General features: G+C 58.5%; 3 protein-coding genes across 3 annotated transcripts; 1 reads left to right on the forward strand and 2 right to left on the reverse strand.

Annotated features, from left to right (window-relative positions):
- Nucleotides 1-5404: 5404 nt before the first annotated feature.
- Nucleotides 5405-6525, reverse strand: J7T55_004773 (mitochondrial carnitine carrier; the record flags this gene model as incomplete). Its single annotated transcript, XM_053130497.1, has 2 exons — nt 5405-6075; nt 6162-6525. The coding sequence occupies 2 exons, from the start codon at nt 6523-6525 to the stop codon at nt 5405-5407; spliced, it is 1035 nt and encodes a 344-aa protein (XP_052991199.1).
- Nucleotides 6526-8926: 2401 nt separating this feature from the next.
- J7T55_004774 (uncharacterized protein) lies at nt 8927-9635 on the forward strand (the record flags this gene model as incomplete). Its single annotated transcript, XM_053130498.1, has 2 exons — nt 8927-9095; nt 9268-9635. 2 exons carry the CDS (start codon nt 8927-8929, stop codon nt 9633-9635), a joined length of 537 nt encoding a protein of 178 aa, XP_052991200.1.
- Nucleotides 9636-10084: 449 nt separating this feature from the next.
- Nucleotides 10085-11591, reverse strand: J7T55_004775 (uncharacterized protein; the record flags this gene model as incomplete). Its single annotated transcript, XM_053130500.1, has 3 exons — nt 10085-11035; nt 11100-11293; nt 11357-11591. 3 exons carry the CDS (start codon nt 11589-11591, stop codon nt 10085-10087), a joined length of 1380 nt encoding a protein of 459 aa, XP_052991201.1.
- Nucleotides 11592-12329: the final 738 nt, after the last annotated feature.

Consider the following 12329-nt stretch of genomic DNA (forward strand, 5'->3'; position numbering starts at 1 on the left):
TTGACAGCCTCACTCAAGATTATGTACGACCGTTCACTCATTGTGGTAGCATGCGTGATAGATCTGTAAATGCCCTGTCCCATGTCCAAGAACCCCACAACACGGGACCACCCTAGCTTGTAGCCTGTGCGGGCATGTACCCAGGTACCATCGCCTCTCGGCTGGACCCCTGGGCTCTTCCTGCAGGGCGTCAACCGTGTCGGTCGAGGTACCGATCGGTTAGTCTGACAAATCCGGGGCATTGCATCTCACTTCGACCCGTGCAGCTCGACTTGAACTTGACTTCAAATCGACATCCTCCTTGCACCTCTGACTCAACCCCCATCTGCTTTACCGCAGATATCGAGCCGAGGTGCTGTCTCTACCGCCCATCATGAAGCTCTCCAACGTCCTCCAGCTGCCGGCATTGCTGGCCGCCACCCTTCTCAGCCCGGCCCTCGTTTCTGCAGAGCACACCAGCAACTGGGCCGTCCTCGTCTGCACGTCGCGCTTCTGGTTCAACTACCGCCACCTGGCCAATGTGCTCTCCATATACCGCACCGTCAAGCGCCTGGGCATCCCTGACTCCCAGATAATCCTCATGCTGCCCGACGATATGGCCTGCAACCCGCGCAACGCATTCCCCGGTACCGTCTACTCCAACGCCGACCGCGCAGTCGACCTGTACGGTGACAACATCGAGGTTGACTACAGGGGGTACGAGGTGACTGTCGAGAATTTCATCCGCCTGCTGACGGATCGCGTCGGCGAGGAGACACCAAGGAGCAAGAGACTCTTGACGGACGATCGCAGCAACATCTTGGTCTACATGACAGGGCACGGTGGGAACGAGTTCCTGAAGTTCCAGGATGCGGAGGAGATTGGTGCTTTTGATTTAGCCGATGCTTTTGAGCAGATGTGGGAGAAGAAGAGGTATAGCCTTATCACGTCGCACCCAGTGGCCCACAGGAATAGACTAACACGCGCGCCTTTTGCAGATACCACGAGATTCTATTCATGATCGACACCTGCCAAGCAAACACAATGTATACGAAACTCTACTCTCCCAACATCATCGCCACCGGCTCGTCCGAGCTCGACCAGTCCTCCTACTCACACCATGCCGATAACGACGTCGGTGTGGCTGTCATCGATAGGTACACATACTACAACCTCGAGTTCCTTGAGGGCGAGGTGCGCGACCTCAGCAATAAGAAGACACTGGGCGACCTCTTCGATAGCTACACGTATGAGAAGATCCACTCGCACGCTGGCGTGCGCTACGATTTGTTCCCAGGTGGCGAGGCGGCGGCCAGGACGAGGTTGGTGACGGACTTCTTTGGCAATGTGCAGAACGTGGAAGTGGACGGAACGAAGAACAACACGCTTGAGGAGGACCTGTTGGCACTGAGCAAGCATATAGCGGAGCTGAGGAAGCGGGTTGGTGAGGAGGAGGGCGAGGACGCAAGGAGTAATTCGACTCTAGACAAGAAGCGCGTGACTGGGAACAACAGAGTCAAATCTGCAAAGCCGTTAACGGAGGAAAACTGGTGGGCCAAGAAGCTTCTAGGAGCCGTTGTCATTGGGGGTTGTGTGTCGCTCTGGGGCCTGGGTTCGTTGCTGGAAAAGTCGACTAGATGAAGACATGTATCTCCTATTTACCAGCGATTACACTTAATACCTTGAAACCTACGGACGGGTCCCAGAGTATTTCGCGACTTCATATCCGCTCTCTCATCTGAGGATGCTAATGGTGTAGAGAGGTATGTCGCAATCTCGACCCAAGAACAAAGGTTAGAAAGGGCCATAAAATGTGAGTTCTAAAGTGCTTAATCAGCACAAATGATCAATTCGATCAACTGAACACAAGTTGAGGTTGATTCAAATAGGTGAATTTGAAGCTCAGTGAGACCTGAAAGCGCCTCGGCTTGGAGCGCGACCGTTCAAAAACTTCACCCTTTCAATTCGCCATAATACCGAATCACTGTACCATGTCCAACCACAACACCAACCTAAAAAAGCCATCATTCATTGATTTGGGAATTACTTAAAGACATTGAAGCGAATCGAATCCTCCATAGCTCAAATGAACTCGAATAACGGCTTGACATGAAAAACTCAAAGGTAGGTCGCATTCCCCAGTGCATTTTGCACGCGACTGAGTCTCACGCCGATCCACAGATATTGCCGCTCCGCGGCCTCAATCTTTATTCAAAACCGCTCAACCACAGAGCAATCGCGTGGTCCTGTGATGCAGAGCTAGCAGTCGCAGCTGATGATTCCTTATTCGTATTTCTGCCAGAGTTCCCCCTCCTGGACCCAAACGACGAAGACGAGGATGATGACGAGCCCATGGCCGAGGATGACCCGCCCGACATGCAGGTGCAGGACGGGTTCCTCTCGTCGCGCCTCCCCAAGAAGTACGGCGAAGGGGATGACGACGACGAGGACCGGCTGGAGGAAGACTCGGAGGACGACGACATCGAAGCGCCCGCAGCCAGCCAGGCCAACGGCGGCGTGAAGCCCGAGGGCGGGGACGACACGCACCAGGCGGCGACGCGCGCCAACATCGACCCGCTGGACACGTCGGACCCGCGGCGGCAGTTCTTTGACGGCATGCGGCACTTCCCCGTGTCGTGGCCGTACCTCGGCGCGGAGCTGAACGCGCACATCTGGGAGGCCGCGGGCCGGCAGATGCCGCTGCTGCACACCAACGTGCGCGACCACCTCGACCGCGACGTCACGCACATCCTGGACGCCATGCCCAAGGACGCCGAGCAGGAGGCCGAGTACCTGGAGAGCGGCACCATCATCCCCTTCCACGAGGTCAACCACCACCCGGGCGCCGGCGTCGGCATGATCGGCTCCGCCGGCACCAGCATGAACCACGTTGTCGCCGTCGAGTGGTCGCCAAGCGGGATGGGTCGGAATCGGAGGCCTGTCCTGGCCGTGCTGACTGGATGCGGCAGTCTGGCCGTTTACGGCGAGGGCTGTGCGCTCCCCTTTGGCAGCACGGCGCGGCCGCTTAGGAGCGTGGCTACAAAGGGAAAGGGGGCGGTAAGGGACCTGGCCAGCTGGGTGGTGATGTGGGCCGTCGGCGAGAATTTCGTCGTGCCTGGACAGGAGGAGTATGGATATGGAGAATTCATCAAGGCGTTCTCCTGGAGCCAGGAGATTGGGCCTGGGAAAGCGCTGCTTGGTTACGTAAATGATCTGAGGGAGATGGTGATCCTGTCTGTGGTGAGTGAGTACAGAAAAACCGAGGATGGCCTGGAGGAGGCGATTTGGAATGTCCAGGAGGTATGCAGATTTGAGACAGAGGCGCCCCATGGGCAGCAAGATGTAAGTCGAGAATATTCTTGTTTGTTGAAGTTGGACCTAATATCGGACACAGCTCAACGATCCAGACTATGTGCCGGCAGGGTCCAGCTACTGCGTACGATGGAGTCCATGGATCCAAGCAAACGATACATGGACGTGCGTAATGTCATACATGGAGAGAAACTACGTTGGTTTTCGGAGAATCACCATAGACGTCTCGACTTGGAAGCCGAGGGAGGTACCCAAGATCACCGTTGACCCCAACGATTGGGACGGGCGCTGCATTCATCTGGGCACGGATGCCTTCTTGGAGTTCGAGAACACGGTATGGACCGTTTCCAACATGAAGCTCTGCCGAGGCTTCATCGCCACGCCGCTCGTGGCCGAGCCCTTCGAAGTCGACCTTGCCCGTAGCAACCCTAACAGGCCGAAGCCTGAACACTCCACCGAACAGTGCAATACCTCGCTCCCGAACCACGACTTGATTACCAACCCCATCACAGGCCTGGTTGTCCACCCTGTGAGCCCTCAAACTGTCAGCCCACCGCCAGTACCTTTCTACACTGCCGTCCGTCTCTCCGCAACAGCGACAAACCCCGGCTGGTGGGAGTCAAATTTCACGAAGCCCGGTGACCACGAAGATGAGCCACAGTGGGTGGCCGAGATCCAGCAGAAAATCTGCTCGATGCTGCCCCAGGGCCTAGCCGGCCGGGTAGGCATCTTCGGCGACGATGGAGAGGATGGCGAAGACGGCATCGAGCCCGATGACGGGGCAGGCGGGGAGTATGCCGCAGATGCAGGACCTGACGATGACGATGACGAAGCCGGGTCGGAAGAGTCCTCGGATGACGAGACGGGCACAGCAAACGGCTATGCCGGGCCAGAAGTCCATCCGCACCGCATGCGCATCTGGGGGCTCGCGATATCGCCAGGCGGCGGCTCAACGGCGGTGCTCGCTACGTCGCAGCTGACGCAGAAGCCCGAGCGTGGCGGCTGGCACAGCCACCGCAGCCGCGTCATGTTCGGATACACAGAACACGGCGCGCCACGACTCCAGAAGCAGCAGCAGCAACAGCAACAACAGCAGAGGGCCCCTCAAGAGGAGGAGCTTCTGGACCCCAGCCTCGGTGGGACCGGACCCGCGGAGGGCAGCGCGGTCAACGTGGACAACCTGACCACCGAGGCCAGGCTGTGGGAGTGGATGTACGGCGGCGGCACGGGCGTCCCGGGCATCACCCACTACTCATACACCGCGGATAAGGAGGTAGCCGCCGCCGCCGATGGGACCGTCAGCCCCGGCAGGGCGGCGCAGGAGGCCAGGGATGCGCTGGCGCAGGCGCGACGCGACAGGGTCAAGGAGATATTCCGGCCGTTCGCCGAGGGCCAGACGTGCAGCATCTGCGACGATGGAAGGACCAAGTTCGTGCCCATCCAGGCAGAGGTCGATCAGCAGCAGCAGCGGCAGGGGCAGCATGGCAGTGGCGACGGGGCGGTCGGGGGCCAGCTGGACTGCGCGTGCGAGAACGGGCACCGCGTCGCGGTGTGCGGCGCCTCCGGGCTGGCGATTGGTGAGCCGGGCATATCGCGGTGCTGCGGGGTGTGTCGGTCGCGGTGTATCAACATTGATGTTCTGGTCGAGCAGGTGCTGTTGCCGGTTGGGAAGGCGCAAGAGGCCGAGATTGTGAGGCGGGAGATCGCGGGTGATGTCTGTGTCCGGTGCGGAGGGAAGTATCTCGATTAGGGTGAGGTGTGTGTCCAGCTCTGCTCTCAGTGGTCGCTCGATTCATCAACTCACTTCCAATTACTTTCATCAGGGAACCAGGGACTCGGTGGAGTTCAACGCAGATATTTTTTTGCGTGTATTCTAGATTGACGGTCTAGGTAAACAAGAACAAAAAACTCAGACATGTGTCTGGCGACTCTAGATGCTGAGAAAACAAGTAATTCTAGTCAAGAACTCGCTTCGTCCCGATACCGCGCATTGTTATCCTCCTCTAAACCTAGATCCGGGCCGAGTTGATGCGACCTGTCAACACACAGCAGCCACGGCGACCAGACCCCACTCAAAGACGCCTTGCTCTTGATCAACCCACTCGCTTACCCTTTACCCAAATGCCTTGTTCATGGCCTGGTGCGCCAGCTCCACACCCAGGAAAGTCGCGGCGTTGGCGGGGACGGCCCTCGCCAATGCAGGCCCGAAGCCGGGAAAGAAGGACCTGACGCCACCCTTTGCGTACAGCTCGCGTATGATGCCGCCGACGGTGACGTTGCCCTCGGAGGTCTGCAGGCGCGACTTGACGGTGTCGACGGGGAAGACGGGGATCCACATGGCGACGCCGGCGGCCGCGCCGGCGCAGGTGACGGCGGTCAGGCTGAGCTGGCCGCTGGGCTTGCCGGTGGCCGGGTCGATGGGCGTCAGCTTGCGCTTGATGTACTCGTAGGCGGCGAAGTAGGCGGCGCTGCCGGGCCCGTCGCGGGCGAGGGTGGCGGCGCTGCCGCGGAAGACGGAGCGCACACCGCCCTCGCGGTACAGCTGGCGCACGACGTCCAGGCCGCCCGAGTAGCGCGGCTTCTCGCCGGGGGCGAGGCGCTGGTCCTGGACCTGCAGGATGACCTTGACGCGCTCGAAGGGGGCGGTGATGGCGGTCATGGGGATGGCGGAGAAGAAGCCGGCGGCGGAGATCTGGGCGATGGAGAGGGAGCCGTCGGCCGAGGGGGCGGAGGTGCTGCGGACGATGGTCTTGCCTAGGTCGTAGCCCCAGAAGGACACGGCAACTGTGTGCACGGAACAAGTGTCAGTGCTGGCGGGACAAAGGCGAAGAGGTGGATGTAACCGGGCAAGCCGGGCTAGACAAACGTACACATGGGGGTGACGCCGACGAGGGGCGCGCTGACACCGGCGTAAAGACCTCTCCTCAGGCCATCTCTTGCGATGCTCTTGCGCACTACATCAACGGCGCTGGAGTAGACGCCCTTGTCGGCGGTCTGCAGGCGGACCTTGACAAGGTCGAAGGGGTGGCCGACGACGACGGCGCAGAGACCACCGAAGCCACCGGCAGCGAAGGAGCGTAGCTGGGCGAGGCCTGCGGAGGCGGCTGCCTTTGCCTCTGCCTTGGCCTCGTCCTTGGACTCTGGGATGTGCGGTACCTTGTGTCCGAGTTGGGTGGGGACTGTGTTCTGGATGGCCTGGTTGATTGTGGCGGCGGGGTTGTCGTTGGAAGCCATGGTGGCGAGTGTCGGTCAGCTCTGCAGCCGACAGCAGCAGCAGTAGCACCAGCAGGTGGTGGTTTGGACAATCGATCAAGTGAATGTGTATGTGCTTGATGTGTTGGTGTTTTAGGCCGTTGAAGACCAAGTCTACCGAGGGCCAGGGCCGCTTTGTCCTTGTCGCTCTCCGGCGTTCCCTCTGTGCTGTTGTTCAAGCGCCGTCCGTCCGTCCGCCCGTTGTCCGAAATGCGCCTAGCTCTCGTGCTTGTGAGTCCGCGCTACTTTGTCGTGAAGAATCGAGGCCGTCGTTAATAAGGTGAGGTGATTCTTGTGAGCCGTCACAAGTCAATTGTGCTGATACACTTGGCTTTTGTTGGGGCGACTGCAACTCTCTCTTTTTTTTTTAAACGTTCGGAGTCTAAAGGCCGGGTTGGCAATTCCCGCGGTATAAAGGGCGGCGGACCTTTGGGTTTGCGACGTCACGGCCGAGCCTCGGCTAAGTTTTGGTGGTGTGCGGGCGATTCCCAACAAGGGTCCGTTCTGGATTGTCCCCCACGCTTCTCTCCAGCTTTTCAATACTTATTTGTACTGTACAACCGGAGTTCGATGGTGGTCATCTGCGCCTGTTGTTGATTGTGAAGGTCATAATGACTCGGTACGGTCGAATCGGACAGGACTTGATCAGTCACCTGGAAGCCTCTTTTGTTGTCTTCCTTGACTCCTGATTCTGGACTCTAGTATCGATAGTTGGATTTCGGGATCAGAAAAGAAGCCTCGGCTACTCAAGTGCATCTCTCCATAATCGGCTGGCTGTCTCCATAAATCTCTCGGCCAGCTGAAGATGGGGTCGGGAGATGGGTCCAGATCCATCGTCAAGGACCAGGACTGTCAGGCGGGAGTCCCCCAGATTTCGTACAACACACGTACCCACTCATCCCGCGCTGAGGAGTCGAATGACAGTCAGCGCGCCCGGACTTGTATTGGATACTGTTCTGTAGCTACAGTTCGATCCCACTGGCTCCTCGGGTGACGAGGCGAGATGACTTCATCCGGCGGGCCAGAGGAAGGATGGGACCGCCCCTCTATCCGGCAACATGGAGACAGAGACTGCTAGTCCAGCCATGTGCCCTGATTTCTGATTTCTGATATCCGATGTCGACTGCAGCGGACAGACGGAGGGAGGCCAAGCAGGCTTATGGCGCAGGCGAACTTGGCAACCAATACCCAACTGGGTGGTGATTTAGATCTGCCCTGACAGCATACGAAGCCCAGAATTGGCAGAACTGGAGGGGAGATGAGGTGGTCGCTTATGACCAGCATCCAAATGGGGATGGAGTGGTAGTCTATATAACTCCTGGAAGCTGGAGGGGTAAGGGGCAGGAGACACATGCATCAGGACATGGTACAGCAGCGGGCTCTCACATTGCTACCCCGATTCGACGATAATCCCCATCCCGGAAAATTGCCGCCTGCTAGTCATTCCCAGTCCATAGCCTTCAACGACAGGTGATAAACAGTAGCCTGATCAATGCTTCTCGGTGACCTGTCCTGTCTGTCAACGGGTTTCCGAACTGGTATCCACTCGGCCCGCGCCGACTCCAATGTGTCTTCTGGCGGGGCCGGGCTCCGGGGTCCGGCTGTCCGGGTCCGATGCTTCGCTGGACAGGTGCGAGACATGGCCAGGTTGAGTTTTCAAAAGTGACCATCTCACCATTCGTACCCTGTCAAACTGTGTCTCGGAATGAGACACAGGCCGGAATAATTAAGCAAGCAGGTTGCACAAACATGACTGTTCACTATCATGAGAGTACAGAGCAGGTGAAGGCATCGCAATGTAACGGACCGCCTTTGACAGTCATGAACAGCAGCAGGGCATGTCAGGTACAGCTTTGCGCTCTCCATGTTCCTGGTCTAGTGTCTGGATGTGACTCGGTCCTCCCGTGTCAAGAGCTGCCGTCATGATTTGTACCGCGCCTCCGGGCCTCAATTCTGTTTATCTATCTCTCCCAAACCGAGTCCAATCCCAGCTACACTCACTCTTATAAGGACCCGGCATAGCTGAACATGAGAAATTAGGATTTGCTTCTTTATTGTCTTCGATGATTAGTGAATTCGATACAAGTGACAAGTCGCCTTCTCGGCGATCCCTGTCTTTCGGTCATCGCAGGTTCTCGGACCCTTTGCGGCACCCTGCAAGGTCATGCAAGATCCACAGCCGCCACTTCCACCCGCCAGAATCGCCTCCAACACTGTAATCAGTCCAACCTGCGCCAAACCATAACACAACGTATAACTGAGCAACGACAAACTGCAGCTTAATCTTCCCAAGCCCTCCCAGCCACCCACGCGATTCGATTTGAACACTGGCGGAAACACCTACAGCCCCCTCTGCCACTCTTCTTCCTCCTCCAGAGACATCATGTCTACGTCCTCGAGCCCAGGTTCCGCCGCCCTGTTGCGGCGACAGCTTAAACAAATGCAGACCGACAAGGACATTCCAGGAATATCATGCGGCCTGGTCAACGACAACAACATCTACGAATGGGAAGTCATGCTCATGATAAACGATGAGACAAAATACTACGGAGGTACCGCCAACTCAAGTCCTCCCCTTTCGCCCCTATCACCGTCCCCCCCTGAGCCCCTTCACCATGTGCCCTTCTTCGTCTCCCTCGTCTCCCCATGCCCGCCCTTTCTTCAGCAGACCCCCCACGCCCGGAACTCGAACCCGCTGACATGCGCCTCCCTCCCTCGCCGCAGGAGCAAACTTCCGCGCGCGCCTAAAGTTCCCGCCCGAGTACCCCCTGATGCCGCCGGCCCTGACGTTCCAGGACCCGATCCCCTTCCACCCAAACGTCTACCCGGACACGGGCCTGCTGTGCATCAGCATCCTGCACCCGCCCGAGGAGGATAAGTACGGCTACGAGGCGGCCTCGGAGCGCTGGAGCCCCGTCCAGACCCCCGAGACCATCCTGCTGAGCGTCATCAGCCTGTTCGCCAGCCCCAACGACGAGTCGCCCGCCAACCCCGAGGCCGCCAAGCTGCTGCGCGAGGAGAGGGCCGGCGCCAACAAGGACTTCCGGAAGAGGGTGCGGAAGTGCGTCCGGGAGAGCCTCGGGGAGGACTGAACATCCTTGTGCTGTTGTCTCTGCTTTTTTTTCTTTAACATTGTCCGGGGTTCAGGGCGAAGCGGCGGACGTCAGTGTGACAGTCAGTATATACCCTACAGCAGTTATGTGCGGTGCGCGTTGCATACCAAGCCCGGCGGTGGCGGTGTCATCCCTTTCAAGGGGGCAAACAGTTTGAGCAATACCGGAGGCCAAGCCGGGAAAGGTGGGAGGCCGGATCTGAGCGACCCAGAAAACGGGCGCCGGGACCGCATGTTGTAGACTTTAAGTGGTCCGTCAAACGGCCTTTGCATCAATTTGAATCTGAAGCGACTATAGCGAATTATTTCACTAAGACTAGTATCATCCACCTATGCGGATTGTGACCTTGAACCTGTCGATGTTCCGCTTTTCATTAGGAAGCCATTCTAGAACAAATTCGTGGCGGGCACACATTCCGGAGAGGCGCCTCATTCCTCAGAGAAGCCCAGAAGAGGCTTAACAACCTCATCCCACTCCTCATCCCACCGGCGGCTGCCCTCCCTTACGGCACCCTGCCTCAGCCTGGCCAGCTCCGCCTGGCCATTTTCGCCCAGCAGCCGGTCCATGACGTCGCCCAGCTGGCGCGACGTCTCGAAGCCACACCCGTTCTCACCCTCCCTGACCAGCTCGCCGAAGCTCTCGTAGCCCGAGTACGCCAGTACGGGCAGGCCGGCGCCGAACATGTCCACCACCTTCATGGGCAGGTCGACGCCCGAGCTGCTCATGTGCAGGCAGACGCCCAGGTCCGCCGCCGCGAGGAGGCGCGCGTAGTTCTCGAACGTCAGGAACGCCGTACGCACCGTGATGCCCGGCAGCTTGCCCTCGGCCGCAAGCCGAGCGATCTTGGCCTCGTACGCCGCCTTCTGCGGGCCGCGGCCCGTGATGATGACCAGAAGAGGGGCCCGGCTGGCCGCCGACGCGCCGTACTGAACCAGCGCGTCGAGCAGCAGGCCGAAATCCTCGTCGGGCGTCCAGGATGTGCTGCTCACGATGATCCGCTGCCGGCCGCTCATGATGGCCGGGACGAAGTCGCGTGCCTCGTCGATGCCCGAGAGGTACGACTCCCTCTCGCTGAGGGAAGAGACGGGCTGGAAGATGGCGGCGGGCCGGTCGTGCATCGTGACAATGGGGGAGCGGACGTTCCACGGCGCCTTCTGCAGCTGCCGCTGCATGGCATGGGTGACAGTCAGGTTGGCCGAGGGCGCGAGGCGGCCGAAGAAGCACTCGTAGAGCTTCGAGACGCGGACAAAGGGGTGGGACGACCCGCGGGTGCCCTCAAGAATGGTCCATCCATAGTTGTGCCAGTCAATGATGAGGTGCGTGTTGCGGAGGGTGCACGTCAACCACGCCACAGCCAAGGTTGGGATTGAAGGCGGATTCTGGACATTGTGTCAGCTTCTGTAATGGATTTATCTGCAAAGTGCCCAGACACAGCACGCATACCTGGACAAGCAGCCATTGTGCCGGCTCCGTCTTGTACAACAGGACATGAAGTAGATTCAGGCTCTGCCACAAGACCTTGAGTGGTCCCGTGATGATGAAAGGAGCAGACTTGGAGCGGAGGACAGCCGGTGGAGCATCCAATGCGCAGACACTGGCGTTGGGCAGCCTTGTGAGAGCTGGCAACAGGGCTGACTCTGTAAGGTGATGTGGTGGGTTAGTATGAGGCTACTCGTAGTGAGGAAGATTGGTCAACCCACCATGATAGCCTATGAGCTCAACAGTCCCTCCGTGCTTGGCAATGCTGAGTGCATGATATTGCATACGAGGGCTGCGGCCGATATCTCCCAGCACCAGAACCTGAGCTGCTACATGTCGCTTTGCAGCTGGGCCTGAGTCGGGACGGTACCTTGTTGGGAAGAGCAGAAATGAGGCGACAAGAAGCGTGAGAGCACCGGCGCCCACCAAAGACAGCAGAATCACCTGGATCTCCATCTTGACCTACGAGGCAAATGAGGGGAAGGAGTCTGGCTATAATTGGTACTCCATTGAAAGTGGTTGGCGCGGGGCACTGGACGTGAGGTCCGTGTCAGTGAGAAGTGTACAGGTGGAGTTGACTCTGGACTCGTCAACCGCCCAAACCTTTCCTATACAGCGACTCATAAGCTTCATACAGGGAAAGATTACACGGTCCTTGCTCTACTGAACCCTGTGCAGACTGCTATCAATAGTGAACACATCTCCAAATGGTCTAGATTTGCTCATGTCCTGCAGTTGCATCTCAACTTTAATGCATCCCGTCTGGTCTTTGGCGACCTTAAATTGCTGCCGTTCGGAGTAAAGTTGACGTTCCCATAACCCAGGCCGGGGTAGCTGGTCCCAGGCAGCTGGTGACTGATTAATCGAGTTAGCCTGTGCTTGCCGTGTGCTGCACGCTGCTAACACTGATAATCCCTCCCCCTTTCGAGATTAGCTCTTCCTGCATGCAGTCGCGGCAGAGGGAACGAGATCGGCAGGCGCCAAAAAAGAGACAAAGGCTGCTGAAAGAGACTGGCTGGCTTGGCTGGGCCTGCTTGGCTGCTGGATGGCGCGCTAAGCTCAGGGGAACCTTGGGCAGTGATGCGATGACGGGGTCCTGTGCCACCCTGCCACCGCTGCCGCCCTACCACTCTACCACCCACCCCCACGATTGCCCTCTCCTTTCAAGGAAGGTCGTCCCCAGATTTCCGCGCC

Source organism: Diaporthe amygdali (assembly GCF_026229845.1).
Source record: "Diaporthe amygdali strain CAA958 chromosome Unknown NODE_23_length_778278_cov_65_433824, whole genome shotgun sequence".
Lineage (NCBI taxonomy): Eukaryota > Fungi > Ascomycota > Sordariomycetes > Diaporthales > Diaporthaceae > Diaporthe > Diaporthe amygdali.